Here is a 24,973-nt window from a genome sequence, read left to right on the forward strand (position 1 = left end):
GCCCACGGTGGAAACGGCGTTGTCGCCAGCCGTGGAGGCTGGACCCTCCTTCAGGAGCCCTCCCTGACACCTGCGTGGGCTCCGGGCTCCTCTCCGTCCTTCCTGCTGGAAGCAAATCCATGCATACTCGGCTACCGCTTGAAGCCAGGCCTTACGCAAGTCTGTGGGGAAGCCTTTGGCTGCCGCTTTGCTCTTCAAACAGCTGTTGGGGCTTCAGAGACCTGGCTGCTCAAAACATCCCACGCAGTGCTGTCTGGGTCCCAGCAAAAACGAAAATCATCAGAAGGGCAGTCTTGGAAGTTTTCTGTAATTGCGTAATTTTGTGCCACTGCTAGTGGTGATTTGTTTGTGTGGGGCTTATGGAGAGAGCTGCACCATGAGGGGTATGAAAAAAGGGTTGGGGAGGCCTTCTGCATCAGTGGAGAAAATGTTGGCCCAGCGCTTCTCGGATGTGAACCTGAGTGTCTTGGCTGAACCTTCTGAAAGACGTCATTCTGGGACTGCTGTTCCTCAGCATCTGCCTTCAAGGCTCAGGGGTGCTGCACATAAACAGGATGCAGGGGGAATTTGGCCTGACTATTGCTATCTTCTTCCTCCCCCAGGACAGGAGACCAGCCTGCAAGGCACTGACAGCTGCTGCAACTGAACAGGCGTACTAGAAAAGGCCAAATAAAACTAGAAAAGGATAAATAAACTAACAGTAATCCTTTGTGAATGTTTTATTCCTATTGTATTTTAGTAGCACTTAGATATGTAGAAATCTGGCTTGTGGTAAACATCTCTGAAGTTGGGCGGGGATAGTTTTCTGGAAAGAACAAGAACTAATTTGTAATTTTTCATAGACTTCAGTCACTTGCTTACAGGGACAGTTCAGTCCATCTCACAATATTTATAAACTAAAAAAGAGCAATAAATGGGCAGCCAAGTTCAGTGGGGCTCAGCCTTTCGTGAAAAGTAAAACAGAGTTTGGCGGGGTGGTAAACGTGCTGGTTGGAGTTCAGATGTTGTACCATGAGTTCCTGCATAATTTTTTCCTGGATTGTGATTTGCACAGTATCCTTACTTAAAGTAATCCAGCAAAAGTTAACATGAAGTTTTTTTTACATCTTTGAGGCTGTGACAGGTTTGTTGCAACACTTAAACATTTTCTTTTTTCCTGTCCTTCTTTGACGGAAGAACACGTGAACTAGGGGTTGTCTCATCGTTGCTGAGCTGTTGCTGTACCTTTGACAATCTGAGACGGCTGTGAGCATTTTGAATAGCAACGGCGGCATCTTGGCTACGAGAAGGTAGATGTACCCATAGGTACAGGTACATGCTCGTAGGCAGCAGCGTAAATGCAAAGGTATTCTTAAAGTTGGGAAGGATCGTGGTGCAGCCAGGCCTCGCTGTCAATGTTGAGATAAGTTGCTCCGTTATTCTGTGTCAAATTCACCTCTGAAATCTTTGTTCTAGAAATCCAAAACCTCAATGTGGGGAGTTGTGGAGGCTTCTGAAGTACACAGGTGCCTTTGAAGTAGGTTTTACTGTTGTTTTCATGAGAAATAATGCTGGTAAGGGCTTTAAGGAAGATCTTGCTTGTATTTTACAAACTGTGGTTATTTGAGCAGAGCCAGTGCCTGAACCTCAACCTCTTGTTCTCAAAGTTTGCCATCTTAAAAGCTTTCTGTAGCGCTCTGAAGAGCTTTGCTTTTAATTCCATACTAGTGAAATACTACTGATTTGTGGTTTTTTATTTTGGTTTTTTTTTTTACATTAACTGCCTTACAACACTGCTTTAGCAACAACAAATATTTTAGTTTAACTCTTGCTGTGGAGGCACTAAGGTTAAAATCACTGAAGAAGTGCTCTTCCATGGCCTTGTTCATAAATAATACTGAGAAAGGTTTTCCATATTAGTAGGAAAGTACTAGTGCTTGTCCGGAAGATTAGGAGGTTAACTGTAGTTCTGTAATGGGTTTCTGTACAGTTATAGGATCTACTTTTTGTGAATTGCAATTTGAAAACTGGATTTAAATACCTTTTTTTACTGTATAAAATTGTTACTTATTTAAAAATAAGCTTTAGTTCAAATGTTGAATATTCCCTGCCCCACGTGGTGTGGGAATTTGTGCTGGGAGAGTATGATTAGTGCCTGTAAGATCTGTGCTTTTACTCTTTTATTTGCTTATTTGTTTGCCTCTAGGCCCTTATACTGTCAAGGGAAATGTTTTAAATACCAACCAAGTTTTCCATACCCTTCAGGTAGGCTAATCCATTACTTACATGGGTGCTAAAAGTTTGCCCAGACTTTGGCAGGGTGAAAACTAAATACTGTCTTTTGGGTGTGTGCAGTTCTATTGCAGATGCATGAACGCAATTAAGGGCACTAATTTAATCAATATTGCTCAAGAGGTGGCTCATTTAGCAGGGACCTCTGTGCTCCATCTCTTCGAACTTTGGCTCTTCTAACATTCTTGGGTCTCACAAAAAGAAAGATGCAGCTCAGTCTCACATCCCTGGCAGTCGGTGCGTTATGTTCCTCCCCTGCTGCCAAGGTTCATCCGTAAGGAATTCCCTCCCAGCTGACTGCTGTGTCTCTTGAGCCCTGCACCAGCCACCGCTGCTGCTTGTTAGGTTCTTGTATGCTGAGGTTTGGCCATCGGTGCTTAGTACATTTCTCTGATCTTGTGCAGGTGGATGAGGTCCTTTTGCTTGTGAATGGGAGATACCCGCTAAACGTACTTCTGAGCTTTACCTTGTACGTTGAGTTATAGCTCTCTTGTGTGAGATGTTTGGGTTTGGGGACCCCCTGTGTGCAAAGTTAGGGATTCTGAAGCACAGCTGGGTCAGTGCATCATGCACTTGCGCTCATGTTGATTTGCTGCAATGCGCTCCTTCCAGATCGGCAGTGCCCACAGTGCTGGAGGTGACTGGCTTGCTTCTCCTCAGTCACTTTCTCAAGCTTCTCAGGGGGGCTGCTGTCCAAGTTTTTCAGTTAAACTATCAACTTTTGGGACTGCTGAGGCTAGAGATGGGAATTATTGAAGAGGAAGCATCTGGAGAAGTTTGGGTCTAGTCAAAGTGAAAATCCAAGTGGAGAGGAACATGCAGATGAAGGCAAAATGTAGGCAAGTGCTCATTTGGTGTGGAAGTACTTCACCGAAAGGGCTGCGTTCCCTTCTACGCTGACTTTTTCCTTTTTCTATAGACTGACAAAATCAGCTATCTCACTGTCACACTCGGGAAAAGAAAGTTGTCAAATTACCTTAATCAAAAGACTGTTTAATTTACCTTTGTCAGATAATGTACTTCCAAGGCTGTACATAATAGTCCTTCAGTATTCATTGCAGTCTGAAGTTACTTCTCTGATTTTTCTTGGCTTCTGTTAAACACACCTGTGATTTAGGCACATTGGGCAACGGGAGAGTACAGCAGCTCTAGCAGGAGTGTGCAGGGCTCTGCGCGAGGTCTAACTGAAAAGCAAGGGTGAAGCTTGCATTCACTAAAACTGAAGAACAATTAGCTGTGACTAGGGACAATTTTCAGATGATTAAACACCAAGCTCATACATTTTTATTTCTATGCAATCTCATAATTTTCAGCTAAATTAAGACAGCGAGCAAGTCTAAACTGTACTTCCCGTGTATGCCAATAATAACAAATGAGAGGCGTCTGCAGAGGATGAGGTTGCTTATGTCTCCTTTAGCATTTTTGTACACTTAAAATATTTGATAGCCTGAATATTCTCTGCTCTCCTTGGTTTTATTTTTATCTGTAGTACCACTTAATGAGCTATTAGAAATTAAATTCCTAGATAGTCCCGCTGGCTGCTGTCCATTGCAGGATATTACTGTAAGACCAATTGCTGCAGTAATAGCTAGAACACGTACTTTTGTTTTTAAGTGTAACATTACAAATTAGCAACTTGTTTTTTCTTCAGAAATGTACAATCTTGCATCTGTTCTTTGAATAGTATTACTGAATGACAGTAATACAGCACTGATTCATATGGCAGTGATTTACTCTGATACTATCTTCATTAGTGGCATCCTAAATAGCTTCCTTTGGGATGAAACTTATTTATATTTATTGAATCTTCGGTTATCTGACTATGTTTGCAACCAAAATCCACTAATGAAGGTGATCCCTTGGCTCCTGTAGGTTTTTCCTCCCCTTTCCCCTTGTGCTAATCTGGGGGTACTTCAACCAAGATGTGCTGCTGCTCCAATGGACTCTGAATAACTTTCATTTAATCTTCAATGTACCACGAGCTACAAAATTTTTAATTTAAATAGGGTGGCTTAAATATAAGCTGCTTTTAAAGAGCAAGTAATCAGTATTTGATATTTGCATAATTGTTTCAATTCCTCATTGGAATAATAAGAATTTTTCTTGTGCTGGACCTGAATTGTCTATCAAGAGTGTGTTCTTCAATGTAAGACACTGCCCTACCGTAAGAGGTGAGGGCATTGAGGTAGCGTTTCTAGAATTGTGGGAATGTACATTATGAAATAGGTCTTTAAAGTGTGGTTTTAAGATGATCAGTTTGTAGCCATAAGACTTGTAAGTCTTACTTAGGACAACTGATTTTCAGAAGTGGCAACATATTTTGCCTGTAGTGATGTTAAGCCTCTGTGTTGAATGCCCTCGATGGGTTTTTGGTTTTGGTGGATGTTGCAAGCTGAGGCTTCAAAAGAGAAACTACCTGATTTTCCTGCCATGCTGGAGGAGGAGATGTTCTGGCTCTTGTTTTACGTTTCAGAATATCTTGATGGGACCTGCACCCACATGTTGTGTTCTGTAGGACATCTGTTAAAGAGCATGATTGTCTGCGTAGTCGGGAAGGGTTCTGGGCATTAAATAAAACTATGTTGGTGTAGGAGTACCTAGGGACTGTTTTTAGTTAGTCACTATGATGAAGCTTCTGTTAATAAGCTAGTGAAAGTTATTTTTGTTCAGGAGTCCAAAAATATAAAGCTTGCTTAGAAAAGGGAGCAGGAAGCAGAAGCAGCATGGATAATAAGTCGTTAATTACCTGAAACTAGTACAAATGTGTCCAGAAGGGCCTGCTGAATAAAACTCAAGTATTGGTGAAACTAATGATGCCTTGAAATTATTTGGAGTTTAGTAAGTCTGGTTAAACTGTCTTATGAAACTATTTTAGAAAGAAGGCTGGAAAATCTGTTAAGTGTTGGTAGTTCTATTAAAATGGCAGTGCCATTCTAAAAATGAAGATGAAAATTTGTTTTCTGAAAATAGATAATGATGATCAAAAGCTGGGAAGATCTAAAATTTGTTTGGTATTGTCTGATTGCTTTTCTCTTTTTTTTTTTTTTTTTAAATAGTGATCACATGGAAAATATTTGTGGCTACTTAATGAAATACACCAATCTTGTCACTGGTTGGCAATATCGGTAAGTCTGTTGTGGTGCTTTTTAGTAATGTTGGTCTTTGCAGCATCTAAATGAACATGTTTCAGATTTTTTTTAATACTACTCAGATTTTCCTTTTTCTGTTAGGCAAACTTTATGGAAGAGTCTTATGCTTTTTTCAATATAGATTAAGCTAACATGTAGATGAATAATATTTGTATTAAGGAATAAATAAAAAATGCATAGGAAGTATGAAGCAGTTAACTCATTTGGTGGCTTATAACTATGCTTTTATGTGTGTAAAAAAAAAAAAAAAAAGCATGTACGGTGTTAACTTTTTTCCTCCTTTTCCACTGAAAATACTGTCTTTGTTTTTTCTGCTGAGTCTCAGCTTTATGCCACTGTTTTAAAAAAAATAAAATAAATCAGACTACTGAAAATTCTAACTCAAGGAAGCTTTTCCCTTTAGCTTCCCAGGTTGTCGTCTCCCCTGAAATAACTTGCTTTTCTTTGACAGGTGAAACTCTCTGGTCAGGCTTCCTGCTTGAGCCTGTTCCTAGAGCAGCACAGTGCAGCCAAATTTAATATTGGAGAGACAAGTCCTTAGCATACCACACTGGCCAAATTCCCGTGCAACCACTGGCATGCAGTGACTTGTGTCAATATGCTTATCGTTAAACTCAATTGAATAGTTGAGGCATAATGTCCACTATAATTTTTTTTTTTTTTTTTTTTTTAAAATCTGGAATTGCTTCACTTTCACAGTTTTGTATCTCAACTGTTCTGTATCCAGGGCTGTTTTACCCTTAATTTATGTAGTTTAAGGATGTGTCAAGCCTTAGAGGTTCAGGATATCCTTTTGATTCCCAAAATCTTGCAGTAGCACTCTTCTGTGGCCATATTGTCCTATTGTGCACTCCCTGGTCTCTGAGAAAAAATTGGTAAGAACTTATTTTTTGTGCAGTCTTGTTCAGGATGCAATTCATATGTCTGGGGTTGTACTGACTCAAGTCTTTAAGTCCCAACTCCATCTGTGCCAATTTGTAGTGAAAGCCTTGACTTTTCCCAGTACCACCACCCAAACCCCCAGTCCCTGTCCCATCCCCCCAAAAGAAAGGAAAAGAATGGGCTGGTTTTATTTAGTGTGTTTGCTTTATCATTGCAGATTTTTTGTTTTAAACAATGATGCTGGCCTGCTGGAGTACTTTGTGAATGAGCAGTCGAGACATCTAAAGCCCAGGGGTACCCTGCAGCTAGCTGGAGCTGTAATTTCACCCAGTGATGAAGACTCTCACACCTTTTCAGTCAATGCTGCCAGCGGGGAGCAGTATAAACTAAGAGGTAGGACCTAGATTCTTGGGCAGGGGATTCTTCCACTAGAGGACACTCCTGGCCCTTGCCTGTGTGCTTGCTCTGCTGGGCTTGGCTGTGTGGCCAAAGCGAGAGAACTTGTTTGGCAGACTGCTGCAATGAGAGTTATACGTGAAACTTTCATCCCGTTCTTCAGTTAGCAACCATCCTTCTTTATGGATGGTTCCATACTCCTTGGGTTTGATGACTTTCAGAAGATCATGAACTTAAGATGTGTAGAACGGGGTTTAACCTTCATGCATAGTGTCCTTAAACTGTACTGATTCAGTTTTCTAAATCATTGTAGGGAACAGTGCTGTGTTGATACTTGCACAGAACTATGTTACTCCTAATGTTTGATATGTTAGCCACCTTGTGTTGGAAATAGGAGCCCATTCTCTGATTTTGCAGGCCAGGAATCTGGTCTAGTATAGTATTTCTTCCTTTGAAAACTTGCTGTCACTATCTAATTCAGGGTACCTTACTGTAATTCCAGGAAAATTTGTCATGTTGTTAGATTAAAATGTGCGTGAGGGGAGTTATTGTTGAAGTTATTCCTGTGTTAGAAAACAAAAAAAAACAAGTACATGCCCTTTATGTTGAACTTTATTTATGTTATAGCTAATTACTGGTCAGCTGAGGAAGTTTTAGATAAAAAATACTTTGTACTGTTAAAGTCTTCTGTCTGTCTTGAAGAATTTAAAAGCCTTTTGCTGATACTTCAAAATGTCTTCATGTACATAATCATTTTGGTTTGCTTTTGTTAGCTACCGATGCTAAAGAACGGCAGCACTGGGTTAGCAGGCTACAGATATGCACACAGCATCACACAGAAGCTATTGGAAAGGTATTGTATGACTGATATTTTCATGGGCAAAAGTAATTTAGGCTGGTGATAGAAGTAATTCTGAATAGAACTATCCTGTTATCTAAGACAAATACTACAAAAGGACCTGTGGTTGGGGTTGACACATCAAGAAACATTTTTCTGAGTAATAGCTGACTTGTAATAGAAATATGCTTTAGGAATGGAAGTCAGTTTGCCTCTGAAGAGCTGAGTGGTCCTCCCTGAGCAGGTACTGGTGAGCTGGTGTTTGAACAGGAGGCAGAGCTGAAAGATAAGAGTATAAGCCCAGCATTTTCCAGTGGCTTTGCTTTTTTTTTTTTTTCTTTCTTTATAATGGATAAGGAAACAGGTTTTCAGTGGTATTGGAGCCCCTTCATTTTGGGAGCTTTCCTTTTTATTTTAACCTTTTTATAAAAACCACTCAACAGCCCACAAACACGTTTAGGATGAATTCCTGTGTTTGAGAAACAAGTCCTCAACACTATTATCTGATGATTATTGCTTCCATTTGCTAACCATGTGGTGGTTGTGAATATAGTGTATTTTATAGAACCTCCTGATTACCATAACACCTATTCTGATACCTGAATAAAACCTTGCTTTTAAGAGAAGATCAATATCTTGTAGCTGGCTTTGTAAGAGATAACTTCAATGACTAGTTCTAAACAAAATCCCATTCTCTCAAATGTGAGCTCTATCCTTGTAGGATCTGTTAGCAGTCAGTTTCTAGTACTGTTGCAGATCAAAAACTAATTTTCAAGTCAGAGAAGTGATACATATTGATCAATCTCATTTCACAGATTGTTCATAGTTAGACTATAAACCAGGGTAGCTGTCAGCAGATAGTGCAAAATATTTATTTAGCAGTTGGTACTAATTCATTATTAGGGCTTTGTCATCTGTCCTTGCTCTTTAAAAAATCAAAGATTAAATTGTTCTGCTGTATCTTTCACATTAGAATATTTGCTGTTTATTAGAAATTAATTGTAAATGTTTCACTATGCTTATTTATTCACTAGAACAACCCTCCTCTGAAATCTCGCAGCTTCTCTCTTGCATCCCAAGGAAGTGCCAACTCCCCTGGTGTGCAAAGAAGACCCAGTCAAAATGCAGTTTCATTTTTCAATGTTGGACATCACAGATTGCCAACAGGAAAGAGAGTTCCTATTATGCAGCCAGATCACCTTGTAGATGTTAGAGAGGTTTGTATGCCTTAAATTATCTTATAATCTTTTGAAAGAGCTGTCCTGTTATTTGTGGGATTGTGGAGAAACCTGCTATTCTTAGTTGGTTATATTGTCAATACTATGTCTTAAGCATTGCATAGCTGTGTGAGGATAAGTAACTTGCCTTGGCTGATTGTAGAAGTATGTGGTGTATGTTGTATGACTTCTATACTCTGCAATAATATCCTGATGCTCAGTGTAGAATTTCGCATGTTCTCATCCTTGCAAGTCCTAGTGCTACAGGTGACAAGGGAATATCCTTAAGGACATATAACATCCCATACTATGATACTATTATATCATACACTGTTTTCTTCCTATGTCAAGCTGTAGAAGAATTGACTGAGCTGTACTTTTATCTCAGAGGCCTACGGAGAAATTGGTCATGATTGATGTTTAAGAATACTAGTAGCGCTTTCTGGTATGCTAATTCATGTGCACAAATTGTCTAGGGATGGATGTGATTGAAAAGACAGAAAAATAAAATGAGCAATTCAGAATGATGCTTTTTTCAGTATACATTCAGGTGTAGTATATTTTGGAAAGAACCAGAAATAATTACCTTTCCATCTTGACTGTCAGAATGGACTGACTGCTGGTTGGTTTAACTTGTGAATATTTACAGGGTAGATCACGCAAATCTAAAGCTAATACTAAAACAGAATTAGATGCTGAATTACAAACTGGTGTTAGTAGTAGTATCGATATTATTGATGAATATTTTAATGTTAGCAGTGAAATTAGTATGCATGATACTTTTCTTGGCAAAAGAAAGTTCCTAATGGAGGGCATTTTAATTTAGTGAATAAGGATCTAGGAAGCATGAGTAGTTAGAAATTGAACTTGGGCAAATTGGGACAGAGGAGTGCTCTGTATTGTGAGAGTCATTAACCTTAATATGTGGCTGAGCATTATGGGGAGTTCATTGGTGAGAAGCTGTAAATGGATACTGAAAATACTTTCTCTGGTATGGTATGCTGCCATCATCATTGTTCCTTGATTTAAATCAGGTGCTGTGGCATAATTATTCAGTAAGCTAGGTGAGGTGACTGCCTCTTTAGACCTTAGAAACTGTGAATATCTCTGTCCACATTCTTGCAGATGTCTTGCAAAAAGGTAACTGCTGCCATCCGGTTTATATTCTCTAATAACAGCAGAGTCTCGTATAGTGCTTATGCAAAGATTGAGTCCAGTTGGAGGCCGGTAGCTAGCGGAGTTCCCCAGGGCTCGGTACTCGGCCCGGTCTTGTTCAACTTGTTCATCAATGACCTGGACGAGGGGACAGGGCGTACCCTCAGCAAGTTCGCTGATGACACAAAACTGGGAAAATGGATACTGAAAATACTTTCTCTGGTATGGTATGCTGCCATCATCATTGTTCCTTGATTTAAATCAGGTGCTGTGGCATAATTATTCAGTAAGCTAGGTGAGGTGACTGCCTCTTTAGACCTTAGAAACTGTGAATAACTCTGTCCACATTCTTGCAGATGTCTTGCAAAAAGGTAACTGCTGCCATCCGGTTTATATTCTCTAATAACAGCAGAGTCTCGTATAGTGCTTATGCAAAGATATGTGAAATCCTGTCAGGTACCCAGGAAAACTTCAGTTGCCATCCTGTGGCTTCTGCTTTTTATATTGGGTACATTCATTTGCTTTCTCCTCTGAAAGAGAAGATTTTCTTCCATATAAATTGTAAAACTGAAGCTATACGGGTAGCTGCTTTTCAGTTTGATTCATCAAGTTACCTCTTACTTGTAATAAACTTCTTACTAGTGTGGTAGAACAATTACGACATACGGTAAACTTAAATAGTATCTGCACTTTCCTACCTATTGCATGAAAACAGCAACAATACAGAATATGGCATTAATCTTTACAGAATTCATGCTTATAGCTCTTAGGAATTTTTCCTTCTTCTATCTGTTGTATTTTGGTGTTTGAGAAGCTGTACTGTTTACGTGAGGTAATATTTCAGAAATGGCTTTTTAACTGTTCGACTTCTCAAATGGCAGTATGGCATTCAAAATTTGAGGGAGGAAAGAGGAGAGGGCGTGAGCTGGAGCATTGAAGCAGTGGCCAGCATCCTCTAATTGGGGTTCTCACTGGGTGGGAAATGAAGTGGAAATGTTTTCGTTAGCGTTGCAAAGAGTACAGAAAACTATTTGTGTTCTCTTTTGATTGTTGAGTTTGGTGGCACAGCACGATTATTTATCACCTTAAAATTTTTTCACCTGTTCAGATGAATCCTCAGTAACAGTAGCTTTTCTGAATGTCAAAGTTAGTGTGCTTACCTTTTTGAAGCTAAAATGCTGGTTAGATACAATGCCTACTTTTCGTTAATTTTTTTAGATATGGTTAAAATACTTAAAGGGCAGGTGCATGCCTGTTACACTTGAGCGTAATACAGCTTGAATACTTGTAAATTCATTTTGAGAAGCTGTGGGAAGGACAGCTTCTCTTTCAAAGGATCTGCTGCATGGTGATCTCTTAAGTTTCCTGTGAATTGCACTGTAGCTCGTTCTCCTGTCAGTCCCTTTCCCTTCTGCTTCCCCTTGTTCTTGGCCAAATGCATGTCACCCTGCTGACTTGATATGTTGCAAAACAGGATATCTAAGAGGATCTTTATACTGACTTGTACTAAATGCAGGGGGGTGTGTGTGTGTGCGTGCGTGAAGTGAGAACTATCGCCTGCGTACTTCTGATAGATGTTGAAGTTTTTAATCACAGAGCTTTTTTCTCCCTCCTTCCCGCCCACCCCCACATGCCCTGCACACACCTCAGTGTATATAAGCAGGAGAAACATTTAGGACTGTTCAAAGTATGTACCTTGAAAGGAGAGATGTGCTATTTGAACGTCTGCTCAGTATAACATGACTTGTCCTGTTGTCTGGCCTGATCCTGGAATGAGGTTCTTGGGTGCTACCACATAGTAAATTACTAAGAGTGAAGATTACCAGAAAGGTTGTAGTGATTTGTCAACTAATTATCTGTGTCTTTTTTTGGTTGTTTTTTTAAAACCAGCAGAGTTTTTCAAAGTATTGGAAAAAAACTTGCACGCGAAGACTGATACCATGTTCATGACTGAAAGAAAATAAGACATGTTCTGGTAGCAACCAATGTGTTTGCATAGGCAAGGCTATATATAACTAAGTGTTCTACCAGCTTTCTGCCCTGTCACTCTTGGGATGTGCTAAGGCTGACTGCACAGTTAACTCTACTTCCAAAGAGCCAGTGCTCTGTAAATTCACACCATAGCATGCTATGTAGACAAGCCCTAAAATGTTCCAAATACCACATACCACGAACTTGGATGAATGCATATTTTCTAATTATTTATTGCGTAAAACCTTCAAGCAGTTACTGGAAGGGATTTCAGGCAAAGGTACTTAAAAAAACCAAACCAGTAAGATAGTGCTAGGATTGGTGAATTAAGAAACTAAGTGGTGACATACTAGTTAAACGCATGAATGAATCTTAGATTCTTTAAATTCTTCTGCTCTGCTAAATCAATCTGTTCTTACCTTTAACTTAACTGCCGGAACGTGTAATGATCGCAGAGTAGCGCTGTGCAGTTACATTAATGCCTTTTGTTGTACCTCCCCAGAAAAGGGACTAGCATGTATACAAGTTTGCCTCCATCCCTGTGGTTCAAAATTGGACAGTATCTTGCTTCTGTGAGCACAAGGAGGAAAGTGTGTGGGTTTTTGGAAGTCCACGGTATGCTGCTTGATGGCTGGTGTGCTTTGCCACTGAACCTGTTGCAGGCAAATGTGCTGGTGCAGGTTCCTTGGTGTAGGGGTACTCCGTGTCGGAAGGAAGGAGGGAAGGAGCTTGGGGGGAGAAAAAGGGGGACAACGACACCAGGAAAGCTGTAATTTGAACACACGTAATGAAGGGGAAAATCCTGCTGCTTTTTCTTCCCCCTCTGCAAAGTAAACAGTGAGATAGTGATTCGAAGTGTGGAGACAATAAATGCGCAGTGCAGGCAATAAATGAGAATCCTGTATGGTTTGAGCCAAACTGAGTGGCACAGGTTGTTTCCTTTAACATGCTGATCTCTTCTTGTAGAGAGTGAAAAGATCTTGATACACATGGATCTTCATAGATCCTCTCGTCCCACCCCTCTCAACCAAGCATGAAAATGTTTGATATTTACTGCAGCAAGTATCACGTTCAAATTCCTCTTTACTTTTGTTTTTTTGAAGTCACTTTAGTATTCTTTTGCTTGTTAATAAGGTACCATGTATTGCCGTGGGAATTTCATCATGCATTCAATGACTCTTTAGTAACTGCATCAAGAAAAAAAAAGTACGGTTAACTAATAATCTATTACGTTTTAGTTTTGTTATTGTCATAAAATCATTTGGGATAAAATGCTAAACACACACCACACAACACGCTTCCTTTACCTGATAAATGACTGTTTTGTTTGACAGATGATGTCTCAGGCTGAGGGCCAGCAGAGAGACTTGATCAGGAGCATAGAATGCCTTCCTGTCTCCGGTCACCTTACATCCTTGGATCAAGACCTATTAATGCTGAAAGCAACTTCCATGGCAACCATGAACTGCTTAAATGACTGTTTCCATATTCTCCAGTTACAACATGCTTCTCAGCAAAAGGGATCCTTACCAGCAGGTGGGTATAGATGCTCACAAAGAGCAGAACTCTGTAACAAATACGAATCTTTTCTTTCTTGCAAAAATACTTGTTGCAGTAAATCCAGTTTCACATGAGCAGAGAACTGCTGGCTGCCTGGTTTCTTGTGAGTTTTTCTAAAGTCTGACTTGCTGGTGTTGGGTAGAACTCTGGTGCATATTAGTGTGGGTTTTTGTAGTTTTGTATCGAGAAGTCTCTGGCAGCAGCTGTATAAATGTAACATGTAATTGTCGGGAGCATCTCACGAGAGAATAAAGTACATAAGGCACCACAACAAGAAGGTTGCCTTTGGGATGAAACTGGCTGCGCAGGAACAGTAATAGTGGAAGGGGACTCTTATGGGATTGCAGTTTCTAGGATATATGGTGTCCAATACAGCTCTGTCAAATGTCATGCTTGCTTTTTTTTTTTTTAACACACTAAATATGCCTGCCCCCCCAAGCCCCACTGCTAATGGGTGTGGTATAACATGCATTGACAGACAGCAGACAAATATCTTGCTATGTCTGCACAATTGATTGCTTCCATGTAAGTAGGTGCTTACCAGAATCACTCAATCTAATTTGTGTGTAGCATGGAACCGAATGTTGGCTTTCCTGTTTGTAAATTCTTTTGGATCTTATTGTGAATTTTTTTTAATCTATTTACTTCGTGGCTTTTTGTAAGCAAAAAGCTTTTGAGGATTTTCAAATGCTTCTCTTATACCACAGATCCAGTAGACATGGTAAGTATGTAACAAAGTACACTCATAAGTTGTCTCTTACCTTATCTTTCCCATATTCCTATCATATTTGTGGTACTTGCTTTGCCAGCGCATATTATTTCGGAGCTGTAGTTTAGCTTCTAAGATGAAAAAAAGATGTTGTATAAAAGTATTAAAACTATATAAAATAGTGATTTTTAAATCACCACAGGCACTAAAAGAGGATATGTGAATAGGATGAATTAACTTTTTTGCTGTATTTCAGTTCAAAATTTCATTTTAAAAATGAAAAACTACATGGCACCTCTCCAAATCTTTGTCTGGACTCCAAAGTTACTCACACTGAAAGAACTCTTCCTATTCCCTGTGAATTCTGTTAACCATTGATACATAACTATGGGAGGTGCACATCAGAAGTCTTTGTTTTGGCATTTTCCTGTGTGTGCTAGGAAGGTGGGGTTTTTGATCCATTACTGTATCTGGGGAAATAAGCAAGGCCCGATGAGCACCACTGTAATAACTTAGGAAGAAGATAGGGGTTTTTTTATGAGTATTTTTGGATTTTAAATTTTTACACTACAGAGGGAAAAGCTCAACTGTTATTCAGTTGGTATCTGCCTGTTAATGGCTGAATCTAAAAACATTACTTGGAGATGTCCCCATCGTCTTGATTTCTGGTGGTATTGTAGAGAGAAGGCTGGAGAGGAGAGAAGCAGCAGACTGGATTACACATTACTGGGGCCAGAGTTAAAACCTGACCATTAAAGAAGAATACCTGCGCCTTTCTGCAGCCTTCTACTCTCCCACTGGCGTGGCCTTTCTAGAGACACCATAATACATTTGTTCCTTTCGAGGATTGTGAAGAATATTTTTTTTAAAGTATTTTTAACTTGGGTTTCTCCCCCACGCTCAGGAGGGATACTTACCCTTCTGGTTCAACGGGCAGAGTCTTTTTGGTAGGCTTCAGAAGTTGATAGAAAAAGGAAAAGGGTTGTGGCTTAATTCAAATGCTTCAGGAGACACTTCTGTATGTGTAGGAAAACATAAAATGATTCGGTGAATTTGGGGAACACAGTTCTATCTAATAAAGTATATACAAGCCCTATTTAATCTTTCCAGGATCATAAAGGCAGGTCAGCATACTTCAGCTGGATAGGAGTGAGATGCAGCAAGAAGTGATGATGAAGAGGAGACTTGTCTGTTAGAACACAAATTTAAACACGAAGTGGAAAAAAGTATTTTTCAGACCTGGTAAAGTGGCACTTGACTGCTAAGAATGTGTTGGGTGAGTGCTTGTCAGGCTTAAAAACCAAAGATTAGAAATGATACAAGAGTGTCAGTTGGCTATCAATTGTTCAAAGTAAAAAATCCTCGTAAGATGCCCCAACAGCATCAAGGTATACTATAAATCACAGACTTAAAGATGAATGGGAAAGTTGCAGCTATTGACTTGAATTTAGGAAAAGTTAAAAGTGGTGAAATGATGGACTGAATTAAAAAAAAAAAGTACTTTGTTATCATAAAGGCTAATTGCAATACCAATTTGCAGCTCTTGAAGAAAAATGTTGAAAGCAAAGACTATAGATTGTGAGAGGTGCGTGTTGCAGCAGAGGGAAGTGCTGACAACTGTTTAAAAAAAAAATAAATGGGTGAAGACCATTTCAAGAAGGGGAGGAGGAGGAGGTCACAAGTAAAGAGAATAGCTTGTGCTACCTGAAATAATTGAGAGGAGATTTGAATATGATCTTCCAGCTGAAGAGAAGTATTAATGTGGTATCCTGTCCACTCACAAAAACACAACTGGTAGTTCAAATCACTTAAACCCTCCTAGAATTTAACAGCAAAAATTAAACAGAACTTAATAATCAGTAAGGTTATTTTAGAAGTAGCTGATAGGGAGTACAAAAGGGAGGCTACTTGTTAAATTCAAGCTAATACAGAGGCAGTGAGTGTGGATTAAAAGCAGCCTAGAACATGCAATTAGAGATTATGATGTTGAAAGTTGCAGCTCAGAAAGCAGCTACAGTTCATGAAGTGGTTTTAAAGATGAGTAAAACCTTTTCAAAAAGGCTTGACAGTGACATTCTGAGCAACTTATTTTTTGACTTCTTTGAAACTTCTGTTTAAATAGCTTAAACTGCTGAGGGATTCTCATTTCTCCCTATGTAATGTATTAATGAGTAACAGACTTGATGAAAATAAACTATCTTGCTGGGGAAAAAGTTGTCTGATCCTATTAGTAAAGCTGGACTTTATTCCTGCCCCAGTATTTTCCCAGTGGAAAAGCTGCTGTTTATCTGAATTAAGCTTACTCTGCCTGTTGTGGTTGAGGATGTGACCTACTTCCAGGTACCAGATGTCTGGAAATAAAGGACTGTGTGTCGTACAGGAAGAGGCATGAGCCGCCTCGGTGTCGGTTCCTAAGCATGGGAAATAATTTCTGTGTTTGCAGCCCAGCCAAGATGGTTTGTCAGTTTGTGTATTCTTCAGTAAAACTGGTGGGAGTCACCTGTACATTTATTAGCCTTTGAAAAAGAATGGAACATTTGTATTATTGATGAGGAACCCGATCTGTTCTAATAAATTAGCTGGGAGTAACTAGAGATGCTGGAATCATTGAGTGGGTAATAGCTTTCCAAGCCCTGCAGCGTTTTCTTCTTTTGAACAATTATTATTTATTCAGCAATGTGTGCTTGCCGCCTTTGCAGCAGAGAAAAGACGAGTGCCCTCTCCAGAGAAAACACTGGCAACAAAACTTTTTCTGCTTTAGCTCTCTTTTAGTCTAGAACTGAGCTGGGTTTGAGAAGCTGATATAAGCAGTGGGGTTTCTTTTTTTCTTTTGGTACCAGTTAAAGAAAACTTTAAGGGTTACTTAACATTCCGGTGATACTGGGTTCTTCCTGTAGTGTCTGATTACGCCTTTCCTGACACCAACTAGTTTCTCCAGTCCAAGTTGCATGTATTACAGCTCGCCAATCGCAGTGTTTGTGCTAATGATCACTGAAGGTGGTGTCTCATTGCACCACCTTTGTTTAGTGGCTGCTGAAGAGATTGGCTGCAGGAGGAATTGGCTGCTTTCAGCTCATTCCTTAAAAAATAGCTCTTTTGTGAAACCTGCTATTTACTGACCTTCCAGAGGATGAGCAAGTTTCAGCGCAAACTTCCTTTTGCTTCAGGAACGACGATCAGTTGGTTGGAACCGAAGATATCTCTGGCAAACCACTTCAAAAATGGAGCGGCTCAGAATTTCCCAGCAGAGATAAACAAGCCAGCATCTGTCAGAGAAGAGCAGTCCGTTGCGGAGCCCTGCCAGCTAACAAGGGTAAGGTAATGTGAACATCCCATTTCTGTGGGGAATTATTTTAAGGAATATCTGTAAATGTTTCGATCGTGTTATGTGAAAATGATTTAATGACAATTCTTCTTGCACTTTTTGATTAGCTGTGTTGGAGCAAGAGTGAGTGCAGCTGCAGTAAACAAAACTTTCTACCTTTTTCGATAAATTTTTGCTGCTTTCTGTAACTAGCTGTCAAGTGGAGGGAACCAACTGGGATGGTAATGCAAGGTGTTGCTGCAGTATTCCCTTGCGTTTTGATCTAAACCACTTAGAAATCGAAGTGCAAAAAACCTAACTGGAACTTGTGACACTCTCAAAATGGGCCCCAGAAGTGCTGCCAAAGTAGATGAGACACAAAATTGCTGGTCTCCAGCTATTAAATCTCCCCGTCTTTCTTTTCTAGTTCTTGCTGTGTCTGTTTTTCTTAATCTAAACAACTCTCATCACTTGCCTTCAGGATGGCTTAATGTATTTGAAATACAGCTATAGTCTGTATCATTATAACTGTCAAAATTGATTTGAAGTGCAAAACACTGAAGTAAAAAACCAGCAGGGATTATGATAAAGAACATGTTTTCCTAACTAAGCTAGAAAATCATAATTACATTCTTTTCCTACTAGTTGGTTTCACACAGTTGTTTGGGTGAGACTGTATTGCTGTGAAAAGATAATGTGCTCTTGTATTTCTCTGCAACAGCACTGTGCTATCTTATAGCAAAATCAAAATGGAAAAATTTTTTTTTTCAGTTGCTATAGTTTATAGATTTTTAAATGGATCTGAGTAGTTGCTACTAAGTTAAAAAAAAAAAAGTAAAAGTAAACCAGGAGCTTTCTAATAAATCACTTAGTTCCTTCCTTCTAATAATTGAGTTACAGTTCAAGTGATTAATGTATATTGCTGTCTGTGTTTGGGATATGACTAGTTTTATCCCTCCCCTTAGATGTTTTCAGCTCCCTTATTTATGACAGCAGAACAGCGTAGCATCCTTGGAAAGGACTCACCTGTGTGATGCTGCTGTTTTCATCAGGGTTTGAGCTCTGTGTAGCCCCCTGTGTTTGGTGGTTGAGAGTTCACAAATGTGCCTGAGCTAGGGCAGCTGGTCCAGGAGAAAAGGGCTTTGCTTAGGCAGGTGCATATTGCTGCCCTCCTGTGCATTCAGTGCCTCTCCCCTCTGCATCTGCCTCCCTCTGGCTGTTTGCCCCGGAGGATGCTGCTTGGAGCCCTAGGAATACCACCATCCCCTCTGCCTGAAGCGTTTGACTTTCTGCTTGGAGGGTGATGGTTGTTAAAACAGTGCTAAGATAATTTCTGCTAGTCTGGGTGCTCTAGTTGTACTAACACACAGACAGCGTGTGTGGTGTGTGTATGCGTGGCTTTTTTTGTTGTTGGTTTTATAAAACTACTCCAAGCTACTTTTCCTTTTTCCTTTACTGCTACGCATGGGCACTAGCAGCAACACTGATAATGCTTGTGAAGACTATGCCTGTAGATCTGTTAATTGCTTGTTGTTGGGCACGACAGTAAGCAAGTAACTAGGAACTACCATTTGCTACAGCCTTTGGAGTAGTGATGGCAACACTGGACAGCCTGAAGTAGTGTGGAGATGGAGGGGTGTTACTGAGGTGATTGGAATTTCTGCTAGCATTTGCCTCGCAATTTTTATGTGTATGTATTAGATGCTTGCCATTCTGTTGGCTTACAAAACTTACTTCTTCCTGCCCCAACCCATGTGAGAAATGGTGAGAAATCTTAGCCTGAATCCTCTAGATGAAATCTGCACTGAGTTATCTTAATGTCCCTTTACATTCTTGAATTGTTGTTTATCTTGGGGGTAGATTCCATTGTGCAGCTCTCTGCAGGGGTTTGTTTAGTCATATTGTATTTAACTGTCCATGTATGAAAAAAAGAAGTCCTTCTTGGATACTGTCTGGCCAGTCATGTCTTTGAGCTGATGTTTATGGCTCTTATCCCAGGAACCTGAAGAAATAAATCCAGATGAGGAGCTGGAGGATGTCTGTGATGATAAAGAAGATGATCTAGGAGCGGTAGAAGAACAGCGCAGTGTTATCTTGCATCTCTTGTCTCAGCTGAAACTTGGCATGGACTTAACAAGAGTAAGTAACTGAAGTGTGAAGACTGGCCGCAGTAAGAGTGAAGCGCCATGTTAAACTCAACTCGTGTAGTGAACAATACTGAGCTTAATATGAAATTGTGGCCTGTAGTAACTTCAGGTCCCAAGGTCTGATGTCCCAGGACACCGCAGGTTTTAAGTGAAACATGCTGAGGGAGTGGATTTTCTTTAATGGAAATGGCTGTATCTTTTCTATTATATCCTTGTTGTGTTTTCTGCTATGGTTTTTTTGGCTTTCTTATAATGGCCTGTTTTCTTTCCTGTGTTTGCACCTTACTGTTTCCATAACGTTTTCTACAGCCTTCTCGTATTTCTATCTTTCTGCTTTCCTTCTGTGATCTCACTTCTCACTTGATAATGCTTTTACACACAACTCTCATACCTGTATCCATACTGCTTCTGAAAAGAAGTTTCTTTTGGTTCCTCATTATCTATCCTCAGATGTCTGTTTACGTGCCTCTATCCTATTCTTGTTTCTGTGTTTGCTCACAGTTAGAGCAAGCAGGAATAAAGTTATACTGGAGAGAAGTGGGTTTGACACTTCAGTGCAGATCTCAGAAGCAAGCAGCTTTGAAAAATTAGTGCTCAATTGCTACTAGACAACTTGGGCAGCAACTCTGGGAAAACTGGACTCCTACCAGCTTATGTTCAATCCACTCCTGTAAAGACTTCTTACCATAAGTACTAGATGCTTTTAAATAAAAAATGGATTTTTCCAGTGGCATGGAATGAGGAAAACACTCTCTTTCTTGGAGATATGGATTATAATTTTTTTTTTCCAAGCTGTGTTTTTTGAGCACTAGCTATTTGGCCATTAGAAACACTTGTATTATGGAGCTTACATTTCACAATTCGGGGGGGGGAAAGAAAGAAAGGTGGCGTGAACTGGCCCTGCTGCCTGTAAGCCAAAATTAAACCCATGCTGCTTAATCAGGAATTCATTAAGTCATTATTTCGCTTATATTGAAGGTTGGATTTGGTCTATCTTTTTCGCTTAGTTGGAACAAATTATCAAGTCTGTCTCCCGGTTGTGACTTTTGGCTTTGTGTGTAGGAATGTCTTTAGTTCAGAGCAGGCAAAGCACTGAAATAAGACAAACCTGACTTCAAAACAGGTAATGAAGTCGTTAGAATAGTGTTGAACTTTAAATATCAGGGTACTGAAGTGGCAAGGAACTTTAATATTCCAGGTTGGTGTTGCAACAACATGGCAAGTGTATTCAGCTTAACTTGTATATCAAGAGTCTTATGTCTCTGCTCTACCTTTTTGAATGCAGCCGATTTAAATGGACTGTCTTGGTCTCATGGTTGAGACACCCTGTGTTGCTCTTTACAACAGAGTTAGTTACGTGAGGTTAGTTGCCACTGCAGGGAAGGAAAAGATTGATGATACCCACAGCCTCTTACTCTACAGTATTGCTCTTGGCCCAGCAAAGGGCAGGACTGCTGTTTTTTATAAGGGTGAATGTAACTGGGAAAGTATAAGGTCCTCTGCTCAGAGGTACAGGATCAACCTATACTATGTTATTTCTCATGGATGCTTGTCCTGGTTGTTGTGGGGAGATTCTGCAGGCTCTCAAGAGCACTGGCATAGCTTGCCTGCTTTTCTCTCCATTAGGCAAAACCTTTCCTAACCTCTGCTCTGAACCCTCCTTGCTATATTTTGAGCTCCTTCCTGCTCGTTTTCTACTTCAGACACATTGTCTCTTTGCAGCTCTTACGTTTTTTTTGAGGGCTACTCAGATCCTTTCAACCTCTTTAGTCCTAACAATACTTACTGGGCTTTTTTCTCATTGTAAATTGCTTTTCTGGGACCTCTGATCATTGTATTTTGCTCACATCTTAGAAGAGGGACAAGAAAGTTCAGTCTGAAAGTGAGGTGTCCAAACCAGGACAGAATCTCCCATCTGAGAACTTCCGTTATAAAAATACCTGTTTCTTTGTTGTACTTACTAGAGCTTTCTGGGTTTTCTTTTATTTCAGGTGGTTCTTCCCACTTTTATTTTAGAGAAGCGATCATTGTTGGAGATGTATGCGGACTTCATGTCCCATCCAGATCTCTTCATTGCGATCACAAATGGCACTAGCCCTGAGGAGAGGATGATCCGCTTTGTTGAGTATTATCTCACCTCATTTCACGAAGGTCGCAAAGGAGCTATCGCAAAGAAACCATACAATCCAATCATTGGGGAGACGTTTCACTGCTCCTGGAGGATGCCGAAGAGCGACATAGCCACTGATGCTGGCACTAACTTCTCTGCTCACTCCCCCTCAGAGCAAGTAACTCTGTCGAAAGATCTGGAAGGCCAAACAGAGCTGGACTACTATACAGTAAAGTTTGTAGCTGAGCAAGTGTCCCACCATCCTCCTGTCTCAGGGTTTTATGCTGAATGTGTAGAGAAAAAGATGTGTGTCAATGCCCATGTCTGGACCAAAAGTAAATTCTTAGGGATGTCAATAGGAGTGACAATGGTTGGTGAGGGTAAGTGTCATTTATTCATTTTAGAAAGTTATTAAAGTATTAGTTTGAGAGGAAATTTGGTGTTGTATGCCTCTGGCAGAAATACAGATGAATACTTCTTGGTAGTTTTCTTTCAAAGCCTTTTCAAAAAAATTTGCTTGCAGAGGTGTCAGCTGCTATTGTGGGTTTTCAGATTATTTTTTTTTACGTACTTTTTCCCTCTAATCTCTGTGATCTGTAAACCTTAATGTACAGTCCTTCAGTGATTTCTTACTTTACTGTTTACAAAGTACAGAAGATACAAGTTCTCATTACAAACAGCAAGTTTTCGTAGGGGAGGGAAAAAAAACTAGATAGGTTTATGCTTTGCCAAAAATCAGGATTATATTTGGAAATAAAATTTTGACTTTTAAACCCAAGGGCAGTTACTGTAATTGGAAACATTCATAAATATCAGTTCACAAGCATTGGACAAACTTAATTTGCACCAGACATTTATTAAATAGAAGTGTTGTTCAACTTGCATATATTGCACTTATGTATCTTACTACGCAATTTTTAATTTTAACTACAGAAATTGGATCCTTTAGGGACAGTGAAGGGTAACTGCCCTTAAACTGTGATTTCCCTTTAGTAGTGCAAAGATAGCTGATAGTTGTTCACTTGCTACAAGAGATGAGACAGCATCTCCCATTCTGTGTCCCCTGTGTATATTGCCCAGTAACTTGGGATTCCAGGCACTTGCATGTGAACTGTGTGTGTGACAGGGGAATGAGCATGGCAGGGGATGTGGAAGGCACATCTCAATGCTTTGTCTCTACCAGGTAGTTTCTGAAATTAGTATCTCCTCTAGGACATTTCTCAAACCATATCATAACTTTTCAGAATTTCTCATGTTTTTCATACTCATGTCAGCCGCACAGTGTTAATATGCTACAGAAGCATGGGTCGATGTAGGCAGCAGTCAGTTGTCATGCCACTCTTGTAAAGGCAAGAGGTAGGTCTTGCGGGGTTTTTTTTATAGGAACAAAACAAACCCACACATCTTAAAACCCAAAGAAAATTCCAGGGTTTTATGAGATTCTTGACACTTATTGCAAAAGCTACTGTTAGGAAAGAGATGGGTTTATCTTCGCAGTAGGGAGGGTTGTCTCTGCTACCTGCCTTCAGATAGGATAGGACGTATCGTAGGGAGGGGAAACAGAACAGGAGTATTAGCCTTCCTCAGGATCTCCGGTTCAGGGTATTCATTCGTTATTTCCTTTTGGCAGCATAAGTCTTGTGTTGCTGTGCTCCAGAACCATCAATAAGAGAGTGAGCAAGCCTTTTACATACTACTGAAAAGTATGTTGCACAGCACAGTGTTGTACTTCATGGAGCAGTATTATTAGGATAAATGTCTTTTCCCAAAAGAAACATAAATGCACATTACTCAGGTTAGTAATTTCAGGAAAATATTTGTATCTAGAATCTATAATGAATTACAGTGTCATGGCTGGGTTTTTTGGGGGTATTTTCTGTGTGTATGTGAGGGGTTATGAGGAAAAGTAGTCGGGTGTAGTATCGGCTGTCTGTTTCAATAGCTCATTTGGTCTTGTCTAAGGTGGTGCTGATTTAGGGGTTCTTCTATTTCTTCACACAGGTCTCTTGAGTCTCCTGGAACATGGGGAAGAATACACGTTCTCTCTGCCCTGTGCATATGCTCGGTCAATTTTAACTGTTCCCTGGGTAGAACTGGGAGGAAAAGTCAACATTAACTGTGTGAAGACTGGGTATTCTGCAAGTATTAACTTTCACACCAAGCCCTTCTACGGTGGCAAATTGCATCGGTGAGAATGCTTTTTTTTTTTTCCTGTTTTTCCATATAATCCACACTCTAGAACTGCAATAGCTGTTGAACTCCCCTGTTCTGTGTGCTGAATAATACTCATTTGATAGTCTGAGAAAACGTAGTTTTTTCTGTTTGTAAACACTTGAAGGTATTGCTGTGCTCTTAAACAATATCACAGCCAAACAACTGCATCTCATGTGATCCTCAAGGAGAAATCGGATTGCCTTTAAAGACAGTAAGGAAATTCCATGTTTTTCTGACTCTGTGTTTAAACCACTGGGAAAAGAGAGCTCCTGGCTTTTATTCCTGGCTGCCACATGTTCTTTTATTACTGACAGAAGTTGGTTAATTTTTCCTTCCTCCTTGTTTGAAATGAGGTTGATCTCAGTCTTAAATGTGCATTGCAGTTGCACTGTAGGCAATGTTAGTAAATAGTCTTCTGTTACTTATTTGGTTTAGGATTTCTGTGTAAGAAACGTAAGACTATTAAGTCTAAGCACCTAGAAAATATCTAGGTAAAAACACATTGTTTTTTTAAAGACAAAAATGGTAATTGTTGTAGTGGTAATTCTTCATGTGTATGCATGGTTAAAACCTAACAGGTAAAAGAAAGAAGGTCCAGGGAAAGTTTGCTTGGGGTTACTTCTGGCAGATTCTGGGAAGCATCTACACGCTTGCTGCAAAAGCTTTTACAACTCATTAACATTTATGTTTTTAGAGATTGTATAGTAAGACTGCTGCAGACTAGTCTTGTGCTAATAGAGAGGCAATTAATTAAGGAAGCAGACAGTTAAGTAGTAGTCATACAAAGAATATCCGATTCCAAAGCATTTTGCTCTCAGCCATTCACTGGACCGTGCTTGTTTAAACCTTTCTTAGATTAAATGTGTAAGAGATAATAATGAAATATGTAACAGCCTAGAACATCAGAACTTCTTAAACGTGGATTGTTCTCACAGGTTGCAAAAAATCAGCAGTCTTCTCTAAATCACTTTTCTTGAAACAGTAGGGTAAGGCCATATTCATTGTTTAAAGAAAAACAAAAAAGCCTCATCAAAACCTCCATCTTGAAGC

At 39.8% G+C, this 24,973-nt stretch overlaps 1 protein-coding gene across 1 annotated transcript in view; it reads left to right on the forward strand.

The window, feature by feature from the left end:
- The window catches only part of OSBPL11 (oxysterol binding protein like 11), a 32,653-nt gene that overhangs the window by 890 nt on the left and 6,790 nt on the right, over window positions 1–24,973 (forward strand). Inside the window, exons 2-10 of the mRNA XM_009640856.2 lie at window positions 5,328–5,396; window positions 6,520–6,695; window positions 7,472–7,551; window positions 8,571–8,753; window positions 13,214–13,415; window positions 17,316–17,461; window positions 19,451–19,591; window positions 21,591–22,089; window positions 23,711–23,897. Coding sequence (XP_009639151.2) covers window positions 5,328–5,396; window positions 6,520–6,695; window positions 7,472–7,551; window positions 8,571–8,753; window positions 13,214–13,415; window positions 17,316–17,461; window positions 19,451–19,591; window positions 21,591–22,089; window positions 23,711–23,897 — 1,683 coding nt within the window. The remainder of the gene's footprint in view (window positions 1–5,327; window positions 5,397–6,519; window positions 6,696–7,471; window positions 7,552–8,570; window positions 8,754–13,213; window positions 13,416–17,315; window positions 17,462–19,450; window positions 19,592–21,590; window positions 22,090–23,710; window positions 23,898–24,973) is intronic.

The sequence above is a fragment of the Egretta garzetta genome, unplaced genomic scaffold, assembly GCF_000687185.1.
Source record: "Egretta garzetta isolate BGI_Z169 unplaced genomic scaffold, ASM68718v1 scaffold326, whole genome shotgun sequence".
Lineage (NCBI taxonomy): Eukaryota > Metazoa > Chordata > Aves > Pelecaniformes > Ardeidae > Egretta > Egretta garzetta.